The following is a 26,952-nucleotide window of genomic DNA, read 5'->3' as shown; positions in this document are numbered from 1 at the left end:
GACTTATCCACCAATTTCCCTGGAAAGGAATTCAGTATATCAGTCATTCTCAACCTAATAGGAATAGGGTAGGAGAGAGTATATTGTATAAAAGCAAATTCGGTATCACAATGTATTTTACATTTTTAATAGGTTATATGAGTTTTCTTTTTAAACATTTATTTATTTAAATGTCTATCGGAAGGAAGTATGAGTTAAAAAAATACTCTGCAAATCAGGAGTTCTAAACACATGAGAGATGAATTCACTCCCATTAGCAAACCTGCACAAAGGAAGTCATCTTCTAGAATGGGTGTGTCTGAATCTAGAATGGGGAAAAAAGAATGTGTAATTTGAAACCACTGCTGTATACTGTCAAGAGAAGTCCACAGAATCTGGGGAGGAGAATCCTACCAGAGTAAGCACTTTCTTCATTTCTACTGTCCGCAGCCTGAAGTGGCTATTTCCTCTATTTATATTAGGCTTTGAAGAAAGTAAAGGACTTGTTAAATTTGTTTTGTCCCCAAACTGAATACTTTTTTCTTTAATAAGATTTTATTTCATCTACATTACTGATATTTGAGATATATTTAGGTATCTTTATTTTTGCTCTAAATTCTACTTTTTCTATATGGAGTGTGTTTTGTTCCTTGTCCCTCTTCTCCTCCATTTCTGGTAAACTGATAGATTCTTGGTTCTTTTCATGGTTATTTAGAAAACTTAACGTACACTCACTTCTTCATTCACTAACTTGAAAAATGATGTATAATCTATTGTCTCTTCACTTAAAAGAGGGAGATTAATTGCTTTATACTTCCTTCTACTTTCTGTGTCACCTCCCTCCTCAATCTTCCGGTTTTGTTACTAAAAAGAGTAAAACTAGCGTTTTTGGTGTAGAAATACTCTTAGCCCTTTACAGGGATACACTCAGTTTATCTTACTAAGTGCCCTATAAGTATTACTAACATCCCCAATTTACAGAGGAGGAAACTGTGGCCCATGCCAGTCAACAGACTTGTTCAAGGTTACAGAGCTAGGAAGTAGTGCAGATGAGGTTCATTGTGCTTGCTCTGCTGTCTTGGGAGTTTGCAGGCAAATACTTCAAACAAGTGCCTGAGGCACTTATACTTCAAAGAAAATTATGCTCTCTGCTCCCAAATCTGGCTAGGACTGGGTGCTGAGAACACATCACATGAGTCACACATCTGGGTGGATAAGCTGGGAACGGGGAGTTTCAATTGTCAAGTTAATGAATGGAGGCAGAGCAGGTTGTACAGGGATCTGGGGCCTAATCATACCTTTTCCATAGATACTTATACTTTATGACTCAGATTCCTACCTGTGACACAGGGATAGACCAGCCCCTAGTACACTTTATAGATCTGTTACCCAGAACTTCTGAGGCCACAGTCTGGATTTGGTGAAGACTGGGATAGAGTCCCGGCCAAGGTTAAGCATTGGACACTTAGGGAGGACACATTTTCCTTAAAAGCTAGAAAGTTCCATAGAGCTGAAACATGTTCCCCTAAAAAGATTTTTTTTTTTTTTATTTAAGAGAAACACTTTTACAATCCTGAGGTCTTTTATTTTCTTTACATTTATCATGCCATGAATTCATAGGGAATGGGTTCCAGCAGTTCAGGCTCCTTTCCATTGGTTCTCACAAAGTGTGCTTCTCTGGGTGGGGCAGGCTGGCGCTTCAGTTGGACAGAGTACCTTTCTCGTTGGCTTCCTTCTTTTTCTGACCATTTTCCTTCACACGCTCCAGGAAGCTATCTCGGTTCTTTGAGTATTTAATATGCTCAATGCGGACATTAATTCTCTTGGCAAGAATTTTACCCTTAACTTGTTTGTCTACAACAATGCCAACAGCACGCTGAGTAACATTGTAGACTCTTCCAGTTTTGCCATGGTAACATTTGTGGGGCATTCCTTTTTGAACAGTGCCCATTCCCTTGATGTCCACAATATCACCTTTCTTATAGATTCACATATATGTGGCCAAAGGAACAACTCCATGCTTTCTAAAAGGCCTAGAAAACATATAGCGGGTACCCCTCCTCTTTCCCTTCGTGTTGGTAATTTTGGCTAATTACTGAAAGATGGCGGTTCCGGCTGAAAGGCCCCTAAAAAGATTTTAATTATAAATTAACCAAAGTCTTTACTTTCTTTCTTACTGGGTAGAGCTAGAGGCTACACTGCTTTGAGGATATGCCCAGAGAAAGAAAAGGACACAGGCTGTCAAGGTAGGGTGAGGATGACCACTTGTGATCTGGTAGCAGCATTTCACCATCGTCAAACTGAGGTGCAAAACATACTCAGTGCATCTTCTGAGAGAGGAAGGTGAGGTTGAGAAGTCATAAGGGGGCCAGAAAAAGCAACCAGACAGAACTGCTAACCATGTAAAAGAACAGAGACTCATTCCCATTTACCTGTCACAAAGAGCAAGGTCCTGGCTCCGGCCGGCCTTGACGAACATCATCTTGGCGCTGAAGAGCAGCTGCTTCATGATGTCTGTGAGCAGCCCTGCATCCACCTCTGGGTTGGTGAGGCCCTGGGACAGCCTGCAGCAGTGCTCAATCAGCTGGTGGCCACAGGCAATGCTGTCCCGGTGCAGGTTCAGGATGGCAATGCACAAGGAGGCACTGGGGGACTGGCCAGGGTGGAAGAGGAGGGAAGCAGTGAGCTTGGGGACCAAAGCATGCTTCTAATGCAGTTGGGTGGCAAGAATTATTCTTCTATTCCACCAGGCTTGAAATACACTGCAGGAGGGAGCCAAACTTCCACAGCAAAGCAGAAGTGGAACTAAACACATTTCAGATATTCTAATGGTCCTGCTAGACCACTGGACTATGACAGTTGCCTTGCTGGAGAAGTCTCTGCTTTAAGCCTGGACATACTGCTGCTGAGTTCATATTCCAAAGCACACTTCCAAACCTTTCAAGTACACTTTTCCTACTGCAGGATTCAAGGCTCTAATCATAAATCACCCATTTCAATCCTACCTTTTACTGCTTCTCTATGAACACTCTATGTTCCTTCACATTAAGCCATTTCCAGTCCCCTAATCATGCCCTGAATACTGACATTGTGCCTTTACTCAGATGTTCTAGTTTTGTACTCTTTGTCCTTCCCCTATCCTCATTCTCCTTACCTTCCCCAGATTTCTGCTTGTCACACACCTACATTCTTCTAAGGATCATCTTAAATGCTAGTTCTTCCATGAAGCCTTTCCTTTTTTTAATTTTGTTTTTATTTTTTCTTTCTTTCTTTAGAGAGGGGGTAGAGGGAGGGGCAAGGAGAGAGGGAGAGAGAGAATCTTCAGCAGGCTCCAACAGAGAGCTCTATCTCACCACTCTGAGGTCATGACCTGAGCCAAAACCAAGAGTTAGATGCTTAACTGACTGAGCCATCTAGGTGCCCCCCTGAAGCCCTTTCCAACCTGCTCTCATATATTTCCAAGATGCTCTTCATCTTCTGTCTCATTTGGTTTACTTGTCTTAGCTCCCATGTGAAGGCCAGGCTGTATTCACCTATCTCTGCATTTCTTTTTTTTTTTCTTTTTTTCTTAAGATTTTATTGATTTATTTGTGAGACACATACACACACACACACACACAGAGAGAGATTGAGAGAGAGAGAGAGAGAGAGAGAGAGAGGCAGAGACACAGGCAGAGGGAGAAGCAGGCTCCATGCAGGGAGCCCAACGCGGGAATCGATCCCAGGTCTCCAGGATCACACTCTGGGCTGAAGGCGGCACTAAACCGCTAAGCCACCCAGCTTGCCCTATTTCTGCATTTCTTGCCATAATTACGCATTATAAAGAAACTCAAATGACCAACAAGTTTTATTGCTATTACCTGCTCATAGTAAAATTCACTCCGCACCAGCTCATTTTCCTCCTCATTCAGATCCAAAATCCATTCCACCTCAGCTGCTTTGGGGACTCTCACCACGCCTGAGTATGGAGGACTTTCACTCTTGGGGCTGTCTGGTGCTGAGGAGAGAAGTGTCGTTCAAGTGTCATTCTCTAACCAGCAGTCCACTGTAGCCCCAGCCCGAAAACTGGCATGAGCTATATGCACTATCTGAGGGTCTCTGTCTCTTTTTGGACCCTTTTATTTCCTTTAGGAGATCTCATTGTGTACCTCAAACTTTCTTCCCCAGGGAAGATCTGAGATGATGGTTACAGCATCAGACAACCCCACTGCTTCACACAAGAAACTCTGAAATGTACAGCCTTTTCAAATGGAGGGGAGTCACTGGGTATCCTAAAAACTAACTTCTGTGGGAGGATATGAACCAAACTATTAATAGTGATTGCCAAGGGGGAAGGAGGGAGCATTTGGAGGTAGGATGGAGGTGAAAGGGAATCTAAGAGGAAAAAAAGAAACCACCTACTCAAAGTTAGGGACCAAATTCTCTGGTTCCTGGCTTTCTGAATGCTGGAAGCTAATGAGCCAGTATGGTAGCTTAATAGGATGGTAAACTTTAAGAGAAATAGCATGATAGAAATGACAAGAATGTTCTTTTCTTCTTGACCAACAAGTTGGACTGAGTTGCAACTGATACTTTTAATAAAGGTATCAGTTGCAGCTGAAACACAAAGGAAGACTCCAAGACTTGAGCATATAAATGAAGACACACAGGAATATGATTCAGCCTTACCTTCTGGTTGTCCTGGATTCTCCTCTGGCACACTGGAAAGAGAAAGAAAAAATAAATGCTTGATCCCTTCTCCTCTTTGTTTTGAAGCTGGGATAGTGCATTGACTTTTACACGGTTACCCAAGTAAGATGTACCAGGGAACCAATCAAACTCTTCCTGTCCCTCACCTGTCAAGCTAATCACTGACCATTTTCTGTCCACCTCTTTAAATGTCCCCATCTTTCTCTCCATCCCTGCCTCAGAGAGGACTCTTCTCACTTATTGCTAGAGCCTTTATAATGGCTTCCCAATTGGTGTCCTAGACTCTGTCAACCTACTCCTTACTTTGCAGCTATAGCAAGTTTTAAAAAAATGCAAATCTGGTCCTGTTATGCTTCTGCTTAAAATTCTTCCATAGCTTCTCAGGGTAAAAGTATTCCACGTTTGCAGTTTCAGCAAAGACCTTATGACCTAGCCTGGTTATCTCTTGAGAGCACTGCACTCATGACCTGTGCTCAACTCATAAAAGTCCTCCCCACTCTGTCACTGGCTCTGGTCAACTTTAGTTGGCACTACCAAACACTAAGTCCTGATGCCACAAGTTGGAGGTCAAGTCTAGTGTCTACACAGGAAGCCTGCTGGTCAACCCCAGCCCATGCTGCCAAAGAGCAAGCTCCAAGCCTTTGGGCCCAAGTCCTCCTCGCTCAACTGTCAGTTTTCTAAGTTTAATGTATGCTAGCTAGAACCTCAGTCTATCAGCTACCTACTCATACTTCCTCAAAGGACCCACATATTCTCCTGCCCCTACTTTCACAGTTGTTAATTCTACTTCTGGGCATGCACTGTTTTGGCTTCTTTTCCTAAGTTCTTATACTCTAAGGCTTAGACTAGGTGCCATCCCTCTAAGACACCTTCTGACCATCAGGCTAAGCTGGGTGTCTCTACCACTGCACTCATCCAATGACTCTGTGGTCTGTTACCTGTTTTCCCACTAAAATCTAGGCTCCTTGAGGAAAGGATTATTGCTGAGTAATTGTTGAATGAAAGAATCCCAATCAATACTAACTATTCATTTCCAATCTCAGCAATATGGTATATGGATATTTCTTCTGTTTCCTACCCCAAGAGAGGCAAGTGGTAGGTCAGGGTCACAGAAACTACAATATAAGAATGGCATGTCTTCCTTCCTAGGAGATCAATAATCATCACGGTAAATAATGAAAAAAAATATTCATATTAAAACAAATTTAATAATGCTATTAGCTACTGAGAATATAAAATCAATTTGTCTGTAGCAAAACATGAAGAATTCAAAGTAATTTGCTTTTGAGGAGTTGTTTTAGCTCATATTCCCAGATGGCCTATGAGCCTTAGTCTCACCCTCCTTTGCTGCTACAGGTAGTGAGAAAAATTGAGCAACACTAAGCCAGCAAACAGCCTTAATCTGTCTTGCCAGAGGTATAAACAGTTTCTGAAATTTGTTTCTAGGTAAACTGTGTGTAGGAAAGTGTGGGGGCTCTTCTAGTTGTGGATAACAAGCCAGGATGACTAGCTGGATTAAAACTGATGCAAATGATGCTGGAACAGTCAGTGGATGTGAACACGTCCCTTTGAGGCCAGCTAAGATGGATGGAAGCAGGAGCAGCAGGAAAACTGGTGAGGTTGTTGGCAACCTAAGATTAATGGCCTCAGTCGGGAACCAAGTGTCCTGATCTCAGAGACAACATCATAGAAGAACCTTAAGCTCTGTTTCCTCTCTTAGAAGTTTCTCTAATCTAGGTCAAACATTTCGCTATAGAGTTTATGGCATTTCAGTATGAATGTTAAATTAGAACTTGCTGTAATTGTTCCAGACTTGAGATGCTCTCCACAATAAGACACCAAGACCCCCTGACCTCGGGGGAGGATGGGTGTGCAGAGGTCCATGGAAGTAGTGGCCCCACTGTAGGACACTCACTCTTTATTGTAGTAACTATAGCACTGGTCACACACACGAGTAGGGCTCTCTCTGCAGCCTTCTACCACCATTTTCTTCGTGGAGCAAGCACTGCACACTAGCCGGCCACAACGGCGACAATGGTGACGCCTGTTGAACTGAGTATTATTGGGAAGAGAACGAAGAGGGAGGAAGAGAAGGTGAGCTGTGAGTATACCTGTCAGGAGCTGTGAGTATACCTGTCAACCCACTTATCTTTGGTATTAGCCACCTGCAACTTACTAAGAACACCAGGTGTTTGGGCTTCTACTGAGAAAGAATACCAAGCCCATACCTTTAAGAAGCTGACATTTAAAGGTATGTCTTAGATAGTGGGCAAAGTCCAATGGGCAGTTTTGCAATAGTTCCTGACAAGTTTTACCTGTCTGTGGAGGCAATGTGTGAAGACACAGCAAAAACAGTAGGGAAGAACTGACTTACTCAGCCAATGCAAATCACATGTTTTCACGGCATTGATGATGATGAAAAGAAAAAGATGCTTTCACTAGTACTGTCTCATTTCACTGTAAGAGGCTTACATGTTATACCTCCTTCATAGATGAGGGAATGAGACACACAGAAATCAAATCATTGTTGTTCTTGTCAGCCTTGAGCTAATATGCCAGTCAGTACAGTGGTAAGTGTACTTTTGTCATCATAGTCGGTCCTTATAGCCCCATGGGCCAAAAAAATGTATCATCCCTAACTTACAAGTGAGCATTTGAGACTGAAAAAGTCATACTGCTAGTAAGAGGCAGATCTAGGATTAGAACCCAGGTCCTATCTCCAGAGATAGTACATACAACCACTACCAGGCCACCTGTCTTATGGTGAAAGGGGAGCTAGAGACAAGATCTCCTTGTGTTAGTGACAGTGACTCCTTCTGTTATACCACTCTGCCTCTGTTTAGTCATTTCATGAGAATGGCAAAGATTTTAGAATTTAAGGTTACCCGAAGGTATCTCTACCACCTGTCTGAATACAGAAAATACACCTGATCAGGTCAAAGTTAAACCCAAAGTCTTAGATTTGGTAGTTCTTCTGAAAATACCAATATTCTCTTGGGGATAGCAGGATAGACTATAAACTCTGGGCTCATGAATTGGTGGTTTCCTTTCACATCCTCTGCAGGCAAAGCTGGAGACCAACACTGCTTACCATGGTGAAACGCTCCCTGCAGCAGACCATGCAGATGCTTGCACTCTCATCAGGCACCCATTGATGCCTGCCAGGGGGTGTTGCTGGGGGGACAAACTCCAGTGGAGTCTGACTTTCTGGGAAGCTCCTTTCCCTTGGACTGGGGGAATGTACGGTGGAGACACCTGGGAGTCAGAGCCAAAGTCAGAGTAAAAGGTGATCAATAGTCCAGCTAATAAATGAAGGAATGAGAAAAATCAGAATTTCACCATGTGTCAAACACCTACTGAAATAACATATCCAGCATAATGGTCATTGATGGCTAACTGAATTATAAAAAGAGAGACACCTGGACACTGTGTGTGTGTCTCCTGATGGAAGGCACACAAGCACCTATCAAATATACTTACCAAAAAATATTAAACCTGAATCAAACAAGCTTCTAGATCTACTGGAAATACAGAGGACTGAGACCAAGACTAGAGGGTGGCAATCAGCGAAATCTAGCATATGGGAATCTCTACAGGACAAATAAACTAGATAAATAAGAGGTAGGGGAACCTATTGATTAAAAGAAACTTGAGAAGTATTTTAGCTAAATGCCATGTGTGGACAGTATTCAGATTTTGGTTCTAGGAAAACCAATTAAAAAAAAAAAACATTAACAAGGGCACCTGGGTGGCTCAGCGGTTGAGCATATGCCTTTGGCTCAGGTCTTGATCCTGGGGTCCTGAGGTCTAGTCCCGCTCTGGGCTCCCTGCAGGGAGCCTGTTTCTCCCTTTGCCTATTTCTCTGTCTCTCTCTGTGTCTCTCATGAATGAATAAATAAAAAATCTTAAAAAAAATTAAAACAGTAAGAAAACATTAACAAGACAACTGGGGAAATATGAATACTGACTGGATAGTTGGTAATAATAAAAAATCATTAATTTGTTTTTAGGTATGATGAAGATGTTACAGTTTTGTTTTATAAATTCCTTACCTTTTAAAGATATATACTGATACATTTATAAACAAAATCATCTGATATCTAGGATTTGCTTCAAAATAACCTGGTATGGAACAAGAATGGCCATCATGAGATGGTAATTATTGTAGTTGGGAATACATATGTGGGACTTTATTACACTATTCTACTTTTGTATACTGGAAAATGTCCACAATAAAAAGATTAAAAAAAAATTAAACCAAAGTTGCTCAGGCTGCCATTTGTAGATGCAGGAGGCTGTTTGTAGTTCTATAAGACTGAGCCCTTCCCTCAGGTCTACTGGTTATTGTAAAGCATGGCTAATTTTCAAAGTATGGCTGTGAAATGCCACAGTCTTTGCTTATTGGTACCTAAGGAAATTTCTTGTCGACTAGCGGAGCAATGTTGGCAGGTCTCAGAAGAAGAGAACTGAAAAACACAGTGACTCCTGATACCACCTATAGATCTCTTCCTGGAATCCTGCTCCCTTGACTGTTGGCAAAACAAACACTTTCTGAGCTTCTTCTGAGGACTGTAGGCCATTGTCCAAAGGGCCAGGGACTGGGGAAGAGGAGGGGTGGTGGGGAAGAGGAGGGTAGTGAAAAGGGGTGATCAAGACACAGCTGAGTTTTTCAAGGAGCCTGCACGCTATGTAGGTGACAAACATAAATAACGATCTTGCAGCAGAGGGCCAGGATGATCATGAGGACTGAATATACTCTATCCTCTCTATTAGCAGTCAGTAGTTGTGCATTTGCCCACTCATCAAAATTTACTTGTAACTTCAAAATCAGTATTTGCCGTGCCTTTGTAGATATGGGCAGAGTGATGAATAATTTGATTTGCCTGACATGCAGGTTCTCATCTGAAGATGAACAAGGTGATGTTCTGCTTTCGTATTTCAGCTCTCATACAGAGGTGACCAGAGGATGGAGATGGGAGGGGACAGGGTGGGGTAGGGCAAGAAGCTCTGGCTCTCGGGCTAGCTGGACAGGTCTGAATCCCAAACTCATCAGGTACTCACTAGTGGGTTTGACTCAGGCAAATCATGTTAACACCTTTAAACCTCTTTTTCTCTTTGGTAAAATAAAGAAAATAAAATTTATTAAGATGAATTATTTTCAATTTCAATTTCAAAATAAAATCTACTAGGATGAATTGTTTTCAGTTTCAATCTAAGTGACTCACACACACACATACACCACATACACACATCTTCCTGATGAGCAATGGTTCAGTATCTGCTAGTTTAGTGTTTGCAGAGATCTTATAGAAATACTACTGCAAATAATGAAAATTGATTGATAAATTTTCTGGGATATACAAAGCTGGAATAAGCCAAGAAAAAAAATAAGAATGTTGTAACTGGAAAAGGAAAAAGAGGCTAAAGAATCAGGTCAGAATAAAGGCAAGTTTGAACTAAACAATGGGTAACTCTCGGAACCTGTTCTTACCAGGAGCAGGAGCAGCAGGAGTAGCAACAGCAGCAGAGAATTCTGCTGATGGTGATCTAGACAAGGTCTCAAGGTCCGAAGCCTGACTGGCTTCCTGGAGGTGAGTCACAGAATCTGTAGAGAGGGAAAATGCTGACAAAATATCGTCCTACCATAAGCATCACTCTGCTAGGCATTCAGCTTAAATCTCTGTTGTTTTGCTGATTGTCATCCCATGATTCTGCCTGGTATAAAAAGCATGGTGGAGGTACTTCCAAGACAACAGCAGGCATGCTTCTTCAACTCCTCAAAAAGCAAACTATGTTTAGGCACATGAAGTAGTGAAGTAGCTGCCAAGATTTTACAAAATAAATTTTAAAAATGCCCAGAGAGAAGTAGAAGACATTCAAATAATGGCCCTGGAGGGTAGAGAGTAAGAAAAATAAAAAGTTGTCTGGGAATATCAGCCTACATATATCCATTTTCTTCATTCTAAAAGAGACTTAGCTCATGTAGTAGCAGTATCTGATGTGACCCTGTGAGCACTGCACACCCTCAATGCAGAATGACAGTACATAAGAGTCTACTGCACCAAGGCCAAACAGAGACCACTCCCATCATGTTTTGTCTCCCAAACCTTTATGTTTGCACAGTGATAACCTACCAAACTTTTATTTTGGTTAGCCTGCCACTTCCTCCAAGGCCAAGAGCTCTCCTATATAGCAAAGAGTTATCTCTCTGGAGGATATTCCTTTCACTCTTGATCAACTCAAAATAATAAAAGAAGGCATATTACAACTAAGGATGTGGTATGCTGTTTCCTCCACCACATGGAGTCCCCATTAGGATGTTGGCAGTTACCTGATCGTTTTTCCCTCAGAGAGTACGGGAAGTCCAAGGCTTTTCCTGCATATCTGGAAAGCAGTGAGTCAACGTCATCCATGGTGAAGCCAATTTCCTGCCCAGCCAGTAGCTGATGCAGAGTCTGCACAGCTACAGTGGCCCAATCCACTTTCATGTTCATGAGGAGTTGCTCCAGCATGAGGAGGGGGTTAGAGGACAAGTGGGAATAGCTGGCTTGGTGTGGCTCAGGGAGGGTCAGCAGAACCTGTTTGTAGGGTAGATTCACAGAGTAAAGAAAACAGTACACACAATTCAGAAGAAATCCAAGGTTCCTACTGGGAAGGAAAAGGAGATCAGGGACCAAAGGCACATGGCCAACTACTGAAACTGGTCAGGAGTCTTTTAGGAAGCAATCTCTCTATTTCAATCTTTCAGGTGGCAATCAAGAAGTACTTCAGGTACCTATTACCTAGAAGAGAGGTTGGCTAACATTCTCTGTAAGGGGTTAGATAATACATATTTTAGGCTTTTTGGGCCATAAAGTCTCTGTGGCAACTACTCAACTCTGCCAGTGTGGTGTGAAAGCAGTCACAGGCCATATGTAAGTAAATGAATGCACGAACTTATGTTCTAATAAAACCTTATCTACAAAAGTAGGCTGAGGACTGGATCTGGCCCACAGGTGGCACCTCCAGGTATCGCTGAAAACTGCCTGATTCTTACAGCCACCATTCTGTCAGTCTGAGGCTTAATTAGAACGAGCAATATAAGGTGATGTCAGTAGGCTGCCTAAACCTAGCACTTTAGTGTCCTATAGGTAAATGATGTCCTCAACTCCCACAGACTGTTATCACTAGGCTTGAAATATGTTCACTGGCTCTGCTCACTGCCAATTTTCAAGGATTCCCCCATGTAGGAACAGTGCATCCAAAAAAAAAAAAAGTGCATTTTCTTTAGGAACACTTTATGTAGCTGAACTCTTTAACAGGTGAGCCAGTACTCATACTGACGGTTCTCCTAGCACTTGTTCTATTTGTGGAGTGAGGTCTATACTCATGAAGTGGTAGATATGAGCCAATCAGAATCATCAGAACAATATTAGAGGGGGGGATCCCTGGGTGGCTCAGCGGTATGGCGCCTGCCTTTGGCCCAGGGCGCGATCCTGGAGTCGCAGGATCGAGTCCCACGTCAGGCTTCTGGTATGGAGCCTGCTTCTCCTTCCTCCTGTGTCTCTGCCTCTCTCTCTCTCTCTCTATCATAAATAAATTAAAAAAAAATCTTTAAAAAAAAAAAAAAAGAACAGTGTTAGAGGGCCCCATTTCTCCCTAGCCGCCCCCCCCTCTAGATTACTTTTTTCTAGCTTGCAATTTTTTCTTCTGTTAGTGTCTCCAAGGTTACACATCAAAGGTAAGAACTTCATTACCTAGAGAATTAACTCTTTTTTCTTTAGCACAAACTAGGTTATTAAGCAGTAGTTTGAAATCCTCACCTCAGAATCTCTTCAGAAGATAGCCAGGTCCTGCCCCAAAAGATTCAGTTTTAACTGATCTGGGATAAAGGTCAACAATTTTTTTTTTTAAAGTCCAGGTGATTCTACTACATGGTCAGCATTGAGAACACTGATCAACCGATACCAGGGAAACCACAAAGAGAACTTAAGAGAACCACGTAGATAGAATTCACTTTGGAGGCAAGGCAGGAAGACAATGACAACTCCCAAGGGACTCAGGAGTGGGTTGCTAGGATAAAAGTTTTATATAGCACAGGACAAGAATGGCAGGTGCCTGGAAGAGCCACTGACAGGGTAAGTTCTGAAGTAGAAGCTGGGCCGGTGGTCTCTCCCCCAGACATGCCTTCCCATCACCCCCTTTCCTTCCTGACCTTGGATCCCATGTATAGTGCCTGGATTTCACGGTGTCGGACAGCAGTTAGTTCTCCGTAAAAGTGAGTGGTGAGGTAGGTGGCCAGGAAGTGAGAAGCGGCCAAGCTAGGGTGCTGGTCAAGGGATTGCTCTGTGACTTCAAGGCACATTGTAGGATCAGGAATTCTTTGCAGGAGCTGTTGTAAGAGAAGGGTAGAGGGGAGATGAGGCCCATAAAGAACTCGGTCCAGCCTTGTTTTGTTTGGGATGGAACATTTAGGTTTATTCATTTTGGACTAATCCCTTCTCTGCACTCTTTCTTTCACCATCCCTGAAGCTCCACAAATGATGATTTTGACCAGAGTTTAGCAGAATCCTGGACCCAGCTGACCATCTAGCATGAAAGGCAGGTCTACGTACCTTCAGTTGAAGATGACTACAATCATCTTGAGGCCATGAAGGACTCCTGAAGGACATGAAGGGGCAGACCTGAGACTGCAAATGCTTTGCTTGATAGTTCTCATGAACAAAGCCATCTGGTTTGACTAACCTTTTTGTCTTATCCCAAAAGAAAAATTTCAAGAGATGGAGGCTTACTTGCAGAGCCTTTTCATGATCTCCTCTTTCTAGAAGGTGGAGAAGATGCTTTTGATGTAGGCTGATTAAATGCTCTCTTGGAATGGGGTAGAGGCAGCCCCACTCCTCACACAGCCCATATTCCTGGAAAGAAACATACACGGCTTCAATCCCTTTGACTCACTAGCCTTGTCACACATCCAGTTTTTGCCTGATTTTTCTCAGCAGTCTTGAGTCTGGTAAAGCCCCAGGAAAGTTTGGTTAAGTGCTCTTGGGAACTACACTCTGGGATTAAAGTGGGCTCATAAACTCAAAGGATGACAGTGGCAAGGGAGTTACAAAAATGATCAAAGTAGGTTGATGATTAATGATATCACTTTCCTCTGAGATCTAGCATAAAAAAGAAACATGACATACAGTGACTAGTACTTCCACAGCCCTGGGGAGATAGTAAGGAAGTGAGGAAGACTGAGAAGATTGTCCAAAAGAGACAGTGACAAATAATGTATAGGGTTGTTGAATCACTATATATTGTACATTGAAACTAATATAACACTAAATGTCAATTATATTAGAATTTAAATAAATAAATAAAGGGCAAAGAGAACACAAAGGAGACAGTGCCTACTTAGGTCTGATTGTTGCTGTGTGAATGTGCGGTCCCAGTGCTTAAAAAGCTGAAAAAATTTTTTAATTAAAAAATTTCCCTATTTTGAAACGTTGGCAGCGAAAGCAACATGAAAAAAAAAAATTGGCAGACCAATACCGCATGAGGGAAACAAGCATCCTGGGCATTAGATTCTATGTCCCTGTTTGCTACTCCCTACCCCCAATTTGTGAACCTTGGATTAAAGTTTCAGAGAATGGAATTCCCAAGGCTTTGTCCAGGTATTTTAATATGGTACCATCTGGAATGCCCTCCCCACAACTCTCCTTGGGACCATCTTTTTCAGGATGCTTCTTTGTTTCTCAGGCTATGTTAGGTGCCCTGCCTGTGCTCCCAACCTGGGTTTACTTCTGTCACTTGATATATCACAATAATCTAGGGATGTGTTTCATTTTACTCCTCTTCCCAAAATGTGAGCCACACAAGGTCAAGGACTAAGCTTAATTATCTTTGCTTCACCACCATCTAGTGCAGTTGCAAATAACAGATGGTTAATAAAGGTTTCCTCAATGCATGAACATCTGAATGAGCACATCCACATTTTGAACTATGGTATATCAGCTCCTTAAAGCATAAATAAGATTCTATTTGGCACTCAAATGTTCAATAAACATATGAAAAGACATTCAAGGTCATTAGTAATCATGGAAATGTAAATTCAAACAGTAATGAGATACCATCCTATTGGCACAAAGGGAAAAGTTGGACATACCAAATGCTATAAGGATATGGAGCAATAGGAACTGCAAGTGGACTTACTGATCTTAAGAGCAATCTATAAGGTCTCAGTAAAGGTGAGGATCTTTATGCCTGATGATTCAGCAATTCCACCACTAGCTCTACATTCTGTACTTTGTATATACAAAGTAGGATGATAGTATAAATGCATCCATTGTATTATTCTCTACACTTCTATGTTGGTAAATTTCACACACACAAAAAGATGAAAGAATCCGATGTAGCTACCAAAAAAATGTGGACTCTGATATATGGAAAGGGGTCTATACAACCAGGTAAAAAGTTGCAACTCTGAGAAGAGGAAAAAGGGGAATACCACTTAGGAAAATAGTACCTTTGCCTCTAGAATCATGTTCATGACAGTTGATGGGTCCTCAATGCAACAGTTCCTCAGACTCTGCCAATCACACCACACTGGGGTAGCCTGCAAACCTAGAATCTAAGGAAAGATAGGAAGAGCTATCAAACCACATTATAGCTTCACCCTCCATGAACAACTCACTCGAGTTTTCAGGGATGGGCTATTCCTAGGTTTCTGTCCCAATGTCAAGCTGTCAAAACCTGCCAAGAGAGCAGAGGAATAAAAGCAAATGAAGCAATGACTTGAGTAAAGCATCCTTAGGGAGGAAAGGCTGAACGGAGAGGCCAGGATTGGGGCCTTTCACTTATGAGAGCAATTCTCAGAGGCTTCTGTGCTTCATAGCTTGTTCAGCCTCCTGGGGTCACTTGTCCCATGCTCCTCCATCTTAAAAACTCTACCTAAGATACTCTTCCAGCTTGAATTCTCAGCGGGATTGCCCTTTAATGCAACATTTTAGCTCTGCAAGAAAAGTGCTGAAGAAGAGTGGAAAGAAAATCTTTCTCACTTGCCATTTTCACTTGCTCTGCTGGGGCTCTGGACTCTTTTCGGTTCCATGTATACATGGAAAAATTAGCATATACTTTATACTTGCTATGTAGCCATACCACCTAAATCTGTCTCCCTGGCCTCTTGATCTTGAAAATAATATATTTCCCCAAATAATCTTTCATTTTGAAACTGTCACTTTCTTTTCTTTTCTTTTTAAAGATTTTGATTATTTATTCATGAGACAGAGAGAGAGAGAGAGAGGCAGAGACACAGGCAGAGGGAGAAGCAGGCTCCATGCAGGGAGCCCGACGTGGGACTCGATCCCGGGTCTCCAGGATCACACCCTGGGCTGAAGGTGGCGCTAAACCACTGAGCCACCCGGGCTGCCCGAAACTGTCACTTTCATGCAGCTTTCAAAATGGTTCTTGAAATTTAAAACAATCTTTAAAAAAAAAAAAATATGGAGATTAAGCTCTATAAGAACTTTTGAACAACAAGGAACACATAACAAACATAAAACATGCACAAAACTCAAGAATACATAGAATACATGAGAAAGAAGCTTTGTGGACTGTTGTTCTTACTGTCCTTATTTCACGAATATATTTAAAATTACAAAAGGAAAATAATATAGTAAATAGATATAAGGTCTCTCTTCGATGTTCACCTAAGAAAAGAAGCCAGATCCAGAACAAAAGCCAGGACCAGACTGTCTGTTTCTTAAACTCCACCATCAGGTAGGAAAAGGCTGAAGTTGGTAATATGGTGGGAAGCCTATTTTCTTTCTCTTGATGCAGGGAACCATACCTTCTGATACACCCGCAGCTCTGCCAGCTTTCTCTGTAGCTCACATTTTAGTTCACCTTGGACAGTTGTGTCTGAGATACAGTATGCCAGGATCTCCAAGCACCACTCCAGGGGCCACTTGTCCACAAACTGTAGGGTTAGCCGACTTCTCAGGGATGCATCCTTCACAGGAAATAGGAACTGCCAACCTTCTTTGTCTGCAAGAGGAAAAGATTCCCAGAGGTGGCAAACTTGGCACTGGAAGAGCTTAAGAGTCCAGTTTTGTTCCATTTCATAAAACAGGAGCTTGGAGTATCCTTAAGATCGACCTGATCTTAATTTTTACACTTGGTACCATTAAATGGAAAGGAGAAATGCTATATGTTTCTCTTTTTAAGAACTTAATCTGGGGATCCCTGGGTGGCGCAGCGGTTTGGCGCCTGCCTTTGGCCCAGGGCGCGATCCTGGAGACCCGGGATCGAATCCCACATCGGGCTCCCGGTGCATGGAGCCTGCTTCTCCCTCTGCCTGTGTCTCTGCCTCTCTCTCCTTCTCTCTCTGTGACTGTCATAAATAAAAAAAAAAAAAAAAAAAAAAAAAGAACTTAATCACAGTCACAAGACTTTCTGAAAAGAGAAAGGAAAGGGAAGAAAAAAGAACAAAGGGAGAAGGAAGGAATGAAGGAAGAAGAGACAGAACAGATGAAGCTCTCCATGTTTTGGCATGCTGCACAGATGGCACTGTTTCAGACTCAGTGTGTAGGCAGAGCTCTTAGTTTTCCCTGCAATTTCTACTCTGTGCCATATATAACTACTTGAAAGTTATTTCAAGTAAACTAGTTTCACTCCCTTCATACCCTGTCATTACTTGGTAGATCTTTCTCTCCTTACACCTATTTCACAGATTTGAAAACAGACTCAAAGCAATTAAGAGTGCATAGCCAGTCAGTGGATTTCTCCACCTTCCCCAGGAGGGATTTATTTCCTTTCGTCAGGGCAGCCAAGGCCCCCCACCCTCCCCTCGAAGCCATTTCCTACAGCATGCCCAACTCTTGCTCCCTCTAGTAGAGTATTATAGATCATTGCTCTCAACTCCCTTAAGGACTCTTTGGGAGCTTTTATTTTTTTCAGTGCAAAAAAGTGTTTTATCAAAGCATTGGGACAGGACCTGTGGGCAGAAAGAGCTGATTCTTTGGAAGCTTTTAAAATAGGATTGTCAAACAGGCCCACAATCTGTTTTGGTTTTTTGTTTTGTTTTTAAAAGAGTTTAAGTAATCTCTACACAAAACATGGAGCTTGAACTTACAACCCTGAGATGAAGAGTTGCATGCTCCATTGAGGAAGGCAACCAGGCGCTGTCAGTCTGTTTTTAATGAATAAAGTTTTTTTTTTTTTTTTTTTAATTTTTATTTATTTATGATAGTCACACAGTGAGAGAGAGAGAGGCAGAGACACAGGCAGAGGGAGAAGCAGGCTCCATGCACCGGGAGCCCGACGTGGGACTCGATCCCGGGTCTCCAGGATCGCGCCCTGGGCCAAAGGCAGGCGCCAAACTGCTGCGCCACCCAGGGATCCCATGAATAAAGTTTTATTACACTATATCCATGCTCATTTGTTTATGTACCATCTATGGCTGCTTTCATCCTATAATGGCAGAGTTGAGTAGTTGCACCTGAGACTGTATGGCTACAAAGCTCTTTACAGAAAAAGTTTGCTGACCCCTGTTTTAAAGTAAACATTTGCCTGAACTCCATCCTGCATGTCTGGGGGTTGGGCTCAGATATTTATAGTTTATAGAATTTTCCAGTGATTCTGATATGCAGTGTTGAGGATACTGGCTATGAGTGCCTGTTCTATAGTTAGATGGAGTGGGATTCTAAGCTCTGCTCTACCATTTACTATCCTGGACAAGTTCCCTAACCTCTGAGCCTTGCTCTCCTTTCAATATGATGCGATTATGGTGGCACCTTTCTCTAGAGTTATTGTGAGGATCAAATGTGATGATACACTCGCTGAATGCTCAATGTTATTACCACCAATAAGGAGGGAGGCATAGCCTTCTGCTCACCACATGCCGTAGCACAGCTCAGGACTGCATCTCTTATGTTGCTCAAGTCATCCACGTCTCTTCCATACACTTCCATGAGCTGAAGGGCTCGGGGCCAATCTCTGGCCACCAGGGCTTCCTTGAAGGCCTCGGTGAGCACATCTAGGGCACTGGGAGAGTGCAGGCCCAGGAGGACAGTAGAGAGACTGGCCCGGCCACAGAGACTCACTGCCAGGTTCTGCCCCTGCTCGGTGGACTGTCGTAGGGGCTCCCAGGCAGCCAGGAGGGAGGCTTTGAGCATAGGGAACTGTTCCAGGAGGCGCTCACACTCCTGGGCAACCTGCTCTGCACTCAAAGGCACCTCCCTGCGACCACGAAGCTCCTTCCATGACAAGCTGGGCTTGGTGAGCTTGGGCCCCTGGGAAGCCCCCAGACAGGCCACTGTGGCCAGCAGCTTTGAGCGAGACTTAAGGAAGGCCAAGGCAGAGGATGTAAGGGCTGGGTGTGATGAATCCCTTGGGGAGGAGCGGGGCTTCCTTTTCAATGTGGGATCCCCAGTTGGCTTTGGGGAGCTCAGTGTAGAAAGTGGGAGGTCCTCCAGGCAGTGGGAGGTATGCAGCTGGACCAGGATGCCCAGGTGGGTCAGAAGGGATGATGTCTGTTGGCTTTGCCGGGAAGAGCAAAGGGCAAGAGGCTCACAGCAGCAGTTAACGATGACCTTTGGCACACTCAGGCTGAGCCCCTCTCGGGCCAGAAGGGCTGCCAGCCTGGAGGGAGAGAAGCAGAGGATGCAAAGGACCTGAGTGCACAGGCATGTTACCCAAGTACGGAATTTCTTTGTTTATACAATCAAATGTAAATGCAGACTCTTTAATTATTACTCTTACTCTCTTTCTGCCCCCCCCCCCCCCCCCCCCGCACGAAAGGTAGCCTATTAAACACATTGTTTTGTTCTTGCTTTTTTAACTTGATATATCTGGGAGATCTGTCCACATCCCTCTACAGAAAGACCTTCTCATTCCTATTTACAGCTACATAATATTCCATTATGAGTTGAGCCATACTTTAGTCTTCTATTAGTGAATAAATTTTTCTTATTTGTTTCTATTACATATAAAGCTGTAACAAAATGATTTTGTATATATATAATTTTTCACAAGTCAATAAAGCCACAAGATAAATTCCCCAATGTGGACTGACTGCTAGGTCAAAGGGTATATAATTATTTTTTTAAATAAATATGGACAAATTGTCTTCCCATATGGGCTGTACCAATTTATATCCCACCAGCAATCTATGAGAAGAATGCTTGTTTTCCTATAGCATAGCCAACAAATAAGTTATCAAATTTTTGATTTTTGCTTATTCATAAATGAAGATTCACCCCTTAATTTTATGCTTGCAATACGAATGTTGTGAGAGGTGGCAAAACAGAAAGAAATGAAGTGAATTGAAATTGAATTTTAATTTTAATGCAGCTGTATAAGAGTAAATGCAAATTAAGGGAAAAGTCTGGAAGAAAACCCCACTCTCTGCACTGAACTCAAGCACAGCCCCACTGAGCCCTTGTATTCCTTAATGTAACTAAACAGTTAGGAAGGCCCATCCATGCTTAACTTCCACAGAGTAGCTCCTACCTGTCTGGGGGAACTTGTCGCTCAAGCAGGAGGTGTGACACGAGTTGGGAAGAGCTCTGCTGTAGGAGGACAAATGGATTTCCTATCTTGACCTCCATGTGATCTGAAAAAAAAAAAAAAAGTGACCTTTGTTTTCACCACCGACTGTAACAGCTCAGAGCCCTGTTTCCCAGAATTAATAAAAAAGAGCGCTGTCAAAATGAAAATTACATTGAGGGGTGCCTGGGTGGCTCAGTTGGTTAAGCATCTGCCTTTGGCTCAGGTCGTGACCTCAGGGTCCTGAGATGGAGCCCTGCTTGGAGCTCCCTGCTCAGTGAGGAGCCTGCTTCTCCCTCTCCCTCTTCCCCTCCCCCCACTTGTATTCTTTCTCTCAAACAACAATAGCAACAACAAAAACCTTAAAAAAAAAAGGACTACATTGAGAGCCCTCTGTTGATATCTTCTATGTAAAGGGTATTCTTCATGTGACCCTGACTGCAAGTTTACACCTTACTACTGCTCTAAAGACTTCCAACCACAGACAGACTTCAGGTTTGGTAGCTCTAGCCACAAACAGCTCATCTTGCTCTCTTCAACACAACTAAAGTGCACCCAGTACTCACTATGTGGACTCATATCAGAGACTTGATCCTCTCTGGGTCCTCAAATCCGCAATGATCTGAGAGAAGTATTTTTTGTCATTAATGCAATCAAAAGTTATAGTACTCCCATGTGCTATACAGCTGTACCATGCAGTAGTACACTTGAGGGGGCGGGGGGGGGGGACAGGGATGAATAAAACACAGATGAGTAAGAAAGGACCCTATAAACCTGGTGTTCTTGGCTACTGTACCCAGAACTTCTCCCCCTTTTTTTTTAGAGAGGGAGAGGAGAAGGCGTAGACAGAGAGAATCTCAAGCAGGCTCTAAAGCCTGAGGCAGGGCTTGATCTTACAACCCTCAGATCATGACCTGAGCCAAAATCAAGAGTCAGACGCCCAACTGACTGAGCCATCTGGGCGCTCCAGTCCCCAGAACCTCTTAATTGCATGCCCTTCTTCCCTGTTCTAAATACCAGGCCAGTCATGACTCCATCCCCTTTCTTGCTACTTACCAGGCTCAGAGCTCAAACTCCGAAGGAGAACTGCAGCCACAGTGCTGCAGTAACTGAAAAAGGTGCCCATGTAGTCAGTATGTCTGCTACCTGCTGGGGTCTGTTTGCCCAAGTTCTTCTGGAGGAGCCGAGTCTGGATCAGCACAGGGTGGGCCTCTGCCTCTGGAGCTTTCTGAGCTGCTTGCTCCACCAGTGAGGAGAGTGGGGTACTCCTGGGCTCTGGAAGCAGTTACGACAGGGGAAGGGACAGGGGTTTTAGCCAGTGCTTCCAGCTTTGGATCAATGGGGCATCCTATAGCTTGGGTGCTAGGCTTATAAGGTAGCTATAAAATCCTAAATTGGTTGTCTATACAAGTGATTCTCAGCCAGGAAGAGCTTTGAGTCTGGAAAAATCAGGGTGGGGGATAGTCTTGTTTTCACCCCAGTATCTCCGAGGTGGAACAGCTTTATGAAGGGCACGGCAATCTTTTAGAAAAGGCTGATCAATGTTTACAAGCACCTCCTGGGTGTATTTCTCATTAAGTGTCAGAAAAATGTATCAGCTAATGGGAGCATTAAGCATCCTTTCACTTGAGAGGTGGGGAAACAGGTAGAGATAGCTCTGAGACATGCCCTGGCTAACTAGGGGGCTATAAGAGCCCAGTTCTAGAGTCCTCAGCCCCTGCTCCAAAGTGCTTCTTCCTTCTTGGCTGTTTCCTTTCCCCAGTTCAGCCCGCCTCTGCTGCCGAACAGTCGGGCCTGTACCTGGCAGCTGCAATGCCTCTCTCAGTGACTGGAGGACCTGATCTAGCTGCTGTGAGAGGGTGGCATGGCTGGACACACAGTCCTCAGTGAGGCTGGGCCAACACATCTGAAGCAGTTCAGCAATGCTGCACCGTGGAGGGCCAGTGCCTTTTTCTTCTACACTCTCTGTGGAAAGCAAAGGAGAAAAAGTGAACTCCAATGCTGACTTAATGTTCCAAGTCCAGAAGCCAAAAAAAAAAGGGGGGGGGCGGGGGGAAGCAGCTCACCCAATTTAGTCTGTCCAGTTGATGTAAGTGGATAATTGAGGATCTTACTGATTTGCTGAAGAACAAATGGAAAACCTTGAATGTTATCAGCATTGATGAGTACATGGTCTAGCCGTCGACCTGGAAATGGGTTGAAGGAGGGGGAATGCAGAAAAAATAAGGTACTTTCAGAGACTGATACTCAGTCCTGTATTTACTGTAAAATTTTATCTTCCTCAACGCTAAGGAGGAAAGATATGCTGTGCCATTTTGGGTGAGAACCAAATGGCCTTTTCATGCCTGAGGTCCCAGGGCTACCTCCAGTATGATGCCTCAGCTGCCAATAGCAGCAGACCCAGAATCTCTGGGACTCCTATAGAGTTGCCGTCCCAAGCTAATCACTTCTTGTGAATTTGCCTTGGTAGTGTTCTCAGCTGAGAGCTTGAGCTGGGATCCTGTGTTCTCTTTTGCTTAAAGTGGCATCTTGACACCCTGACTAGACTATGAACAACTTTGTGGACAAAGATTATTCCTTATATCTCTCCTATACCCCCTTCACTTCAGGTAATCTGGAAACACAGCAGGTACTAAATTAATTCCTAATTGATTGACATGAGACCATTTCAGCTATTAACAGTTTTTTTTTTTTAAGATTTTATTTATTCATAGACACACAGAGAGAGGCAGAGAGAGAGGGAGAAGCAGGCCCCATTCAGGGAGCCTGATGTGGGACTCGATCCCAGGTCTCCAGGATCACACCCCAGGCTGCAGGTGGCGCCAAACCGCTGCGCCACCGGGGCTGCCCCAGCTAATAACAATTTGAACAACATCTTTCATTTTAAAATATGAGTACTAGATAAGGGGAGGGAAACTGTTCAATAAAAACAGCACTGCAGGGCAGCCCGGGTGGCGCAGCAGTTTAGCGCCACCTGCAGCCCAGGGCGTGATCCTGGAGACCCTGGATCGGGTCCCATGTCAGGCTCTCTGTATGATGCCTGCTTCTCCCCCTGCCTGTGTCTCTGCCTCTCTCTCTCTCTCTCTCTCTCTGTCTCTATAAATAAGTAAATAAAATCTTAAAAAAAAAAAAAACACAAAACAGCACTACGTATGCCACAGTATATTTTCTTAGAAAGGCTATGTGAGCACTAGCGGACATTTTAACAAATAGCTCAGAAGTGATTTGTAGGCGTATGCAGAAAAGAGGTACCACAGCAGGCCTGTGAATGCTATCCTTAGAAAGGCATATTTGCAAGGTTGCCAGGCTGGCAGCTATAAACTTAACTGGTAAATGGTTTCTGACACTGATATAAAACGTGCCGTAGGGGCAGCCCGGGTGGCTCAATGGTTTAGTGCCGCCTTCAGCCCAGGGCCTGATCCTGGAGCCCGGGACTGAGTCCCACATCGGGCTCCCTGCATGGAGCCTGCTTCTGCCTCTGCCTGTGTCTGTGCCTCTCTCTCTTTCTCTGTGTCTCCCATGAATAAATAAATAAATACTTAAAAAAAAAAGTGCCCTAAATGATGAGAGTCGCTGCTCTGTCTAAACTGTGTACAGTGTGGTTTATGCTAAACATCTGCTTTCCTTTTGAGAGTCTAGAATTTTGATACTTGCTGGGCAGAGATGACGGCCCATAAAAACCATGGGCATTGAGTCTCCAATGAGCATCATTGTACACACTTGTCACAACTCATTGCTGGAGGAATGAAGCACAGCTTGTGTGATTCCACAGGGAGAAGACTCTTGGAAGCTGTGCCTGATTTCCTCCAGACTTTGTCCCATCAGTCTTTTCCCTTTGCTGATTTTGCTATGTGTCTTTTTGCGGAAATAAATTTTAGCCATGAGTATGACTGCATGCTGAGTTCTGTAATTTCTTCTAATGAATCACTGAGCCTAGGAGTGGCTATAATATCATGACCTACTCACCATCCATTTTTCCATCCATATCACTGAGAGAGGCAGGCTCTTTCCAATGTTCGGTGTGTGTATCCAGAATGAGTGGAATGGAACTTTTTTCCTAATTCTTTCTTCACATTCTCCTACCTTCATATACTGGATTCCTCTCAAGAATTCCATATACATGCTCTGGGATATTATTAACCTCAAGATACAATCCTCTAACTATGATCTATGATCCATGAAATATTCCCCTCTGCCAGGTTTACAAACTCAAGACAATTCTAGGTTTTAGGTTAAGTGGGGTTCACTCCGGCAGGGGCATGCAGTCTAAAGGCACAGTTTCCATTTATATAAGTTTTAAATATATATTTCTTCCTTGAATTTATATATAAACCAGAAAAGAAGTTCTCTGAATGATTGCAGACTAACAAGTCTATTCATTTTTTTTTTAAAGATTTATTTATTTATGATAGACATAGAGAGAGAGAGAAAGCAGCAGAGACACAGGAGGAGGGAGAAACAGGCTCCATGCCGGGAGCCCGATGCGGGACTCGATCCCGGGACTCCAGGATCGCGCCTTGGGCCAAAGGCAGGCGCTAAACCACTGAGCCACCCAGGGATCCCCCTGACAAGTCTATTCAGAAGACAAAATTCTCAGACTCTATTTAAGCCTCCAGATTGGCCATGAGGGAATTAACTAATAATCCTGTCTCCCTGTCCCTCCTTCCCCAATAAGCATTTCCTTCTTATAGAATTTCTCAAGCATCTCAGAAACCCATCCCCTCATTTGGGAATTAAGGAATAAAGCCAAAGAGGCACACTTACCTCGACTCTCAAGGCTAATGTTCAGACGTCGTTCAGCTGTTTCCAAGAGCTGCTTGCAGGTTTTCCAGAGCTGGCACTGACAGCAAGCTAGGTCAAATGCAGCCATGGCAGGGGGACTGAGGTCTTCCAGCACCTCTCTCAGCGAGGCAGTGGGCTCCAATAGGGTATTGCTTATCCAAAAGTCCTCCTGGAGCGTGGGGATGGGTTCTCCAGAGGTACTGAGCAGCTTGTCGGTCACATCAGAGATAGAGTAAAATACCATTCCTGGACACTCAGAAGCAGAGTAAAAAGCAAGAGGTTAACATGATTCTCACTCCTACTTTTATTTTAAAAAGTAGTTATTTAAAAACAAATGTTTGAGATCCTTCTGCACAGGATATCTTCTTGCATACCAGAACCATCATTACAGCCTGCTCTTATAGCCTTAAAACAACGTTATGGAAAGGAAGGCCCAGAGAAACTCAAAATGATCAAGATGATAGGGGCTTCTTCCCAATGACATCTAAAGGTAAGCTGAGAAAGAATGAGGTGCATTGTGTGTGCTAATCAGAAACCATCTCTAAAACACATTGCTAAAAAAAACAACAACAACAAAAAATAAGGTACAACATAATACTCATTGTTAAGAATGTATTAAAAACAAAAAAAGATGTGCGTATATTCTTTTGAAGAGGTCTATAAACTTCCTGGGAGAATGTAGGAGAGATTTGTGATGGTACTTGGTATGCAGAGCCTAGACCAATAAGAGATGTGGAAATGTGGGGCAGGATTCCATTTTCAAGAAATAATGAAAGGATGAAATTTTGCAGCGTAGCCAATGTTGGGCATTAAGACCTGTGGAATCCTAAGCCATCAGTGTTAAATACAACTTCTTCACTTTACAGAAACATAAAGTGATATGCTTTATCTCTGAATAATTACACAGGAAGGAAATAAACTCCTAGCCATTTCCCACAGCCCAAGCTAGTGGCCATTGAAACACATGGGAGGAAGAGCATTCACACTCTTCAGTTTAAGTCCCATAGGACAAACTTCACAGAGTAGCTCACGTGGCAGGTATGTGGCCACTGTGGTCAGGGAAGTTGGAAACAGCTAGAAAATGACTCTACATGTGTCAGGATTGCTATTCTTCAAGGCAAGTGTCCTGCTCTGGATTTTTGCTCACCTTTATGAGGAACCTAAGATTTGAGTGGCTTTTCCCGACACCCCCACCGCCGGCTACCTCACCACCTATAGTGGCACCTGCTGCTGCTGCACTGCCAATGGCCTGTAGTGTTGAGCGGCCACTGCCTGTTCTTCGAATGGTACTGCTACCACCATCTGAGTTCTGGTTTTCAATCTTGTGCTCTACCCGGGACAGCTCCTGGATCACTTCCTGGTAGCGCTCCATGAACATCAGTTCCCCTGCACTGGGCGAGGACTTCAGGTTGAACATGAGCACCACCTGTCACAGGAGAAGAATGAGTATGGGTTGTATTGGGTCTGCTGAGTTAGGAAACCAAGACACATGAGATCTTGCCTATCACTAGAATATGGTCCTCAGACAACTGCTTTATAGTCTTGTGAGAGCACTGAATGTTAGAACAGATCAAATATAGAAATAATTCATAAAAGTCAGCAAGAAAGCCACCACGGCCCCAACAGAAAATAGGCAAAATATGTAGATAATTTCTAAGAAAAAATGCAAATGACTAATTACATATGACTAATCTATAGATGAAAAATGTTTTCTCCCGAGTAATCCAGGGAATTTAAATAATATTAACATCACTTTGCATCTATCACAATGACAAAAAGTAAAAACAACCCCTCATGGAGTGGTGGTAGAATGAACTGTCACCACCTTTTTTAAAAAGCAATCTGATAGTCTATAAAGCTTTAAAAATGTTTTTATTCTTTGGCTTAGTAATTTCTATGAGAAATTCTCTAAAGGAAATAATTAAAAAAACTTAATGCCTAAAGATGATAATCTTGGCACTATTTATTACAGCTCTTACAAGGATGAAAAAA

The 26,952-nt window shown here is 43.2% G+C and overlaps 1 protein-coding gene across 2 annotated transcripts in view; it reads right to left on the bottom strand.

The window, feature by feature from the left end:
- The window catches only part of ZFYVE26 (zinc finger FYVE-type containing 26), a 62,626-nt gene that overhangs the window by 15,588 nt on the left and 20,086 nt on the right, over positions 1 to 26,952 (bottom strand). For both annotated transcript variants that reach the window (XM_055304013.1, XM_055304014.1), the window contains 18 exons: positions 26,185 to 26,386; positions 24,943 to 25,206; positions 22,245 to 22,364; positions 21,979 to 22,143; positions 21,235 to 21,453; positions 20,143 to 20,245; positions 18,527 to 19,272; positions 16,481 to 16,677; positions 15,158 to 15,262; positions 13,440 to 13,562; positions 12,863 to 13,039; positions 11,000 to 11,246; positions 10,160 to 10,273; positions 7,760 to 7,923; positions 6,584 to 6,720; positions 4,648 to 4,679; positions 3,840 to 3,976; positions 2,412 to 2,632 (listed from right to left, as the gene is read on the bottom strand). In XM_055304013.1, the coding sequence (XP_055159988.1) occupies positions 2,412 to 2,632; positions 3,840 to 3,976; positions 4,648 to 4,679; positions 6,584 to 6,720; positions 7,760 to 7,923; positions 10,160 to 10,273; positions 11,000 to 11,246; positions 12,863 to 13,039; positions 13,440 to 13,562; positions 15,158 to 15,262; positions 16,481 to 16,677; positions 18,527 to 19,272; positions 20,143 to 20,245; positions 21,235 to 21,453; positions 21,979 to 22,143; positions 22,245 to 22,364; positions 24,943 to 25,206; positions 26,185 to 26,386 (3,473 nt within the window). The remainder of the gene's footprint in view (positions 1 to 2,411; positions 2,633 to 3,839; positions 3,977 to 4,647; positions 4,680 to 6,583; positions 6,721 to 7,759; positions 7,924 to 10,159; positions 10,274 to 10,999; positions 11,247 to 12,862; positions 13,040 to 13,439; positions 13,563 to 15,157; positions 15,263 to 16,480; positions 16,678 to 18,526; positions 19,273 to 20,142; positions 20,246 to 21,234; positions 21,454 to 21,978; positions 22,144 to 22,244; positions 22,365 to 24,942; positions 25,207 to 26,184; positions 26,387 to 26,952) is intronic.

This window comes from Nyctereutes procyonoides, unplaced genomic scaffold (assembly GCF_905146905.1).
Source record: "Nyctereutes procyonoides isolate TBG_1078 unplaced genomic scaffold, NYPRO_anot_genome, whole genome shotgun sequence".
NCBI classification, from domain to species: domain Eukaryota; kingdom Metazoa; phylum Chordata; class Mammalia; order Carnivora; family Canidae; genus Nyctereutes; species Nyctereutes procyonoides.
Note: the sequence above shows the minus strand (reverse complement) of the source record. Positions and strands in the feature narration are given on the sequence as shown.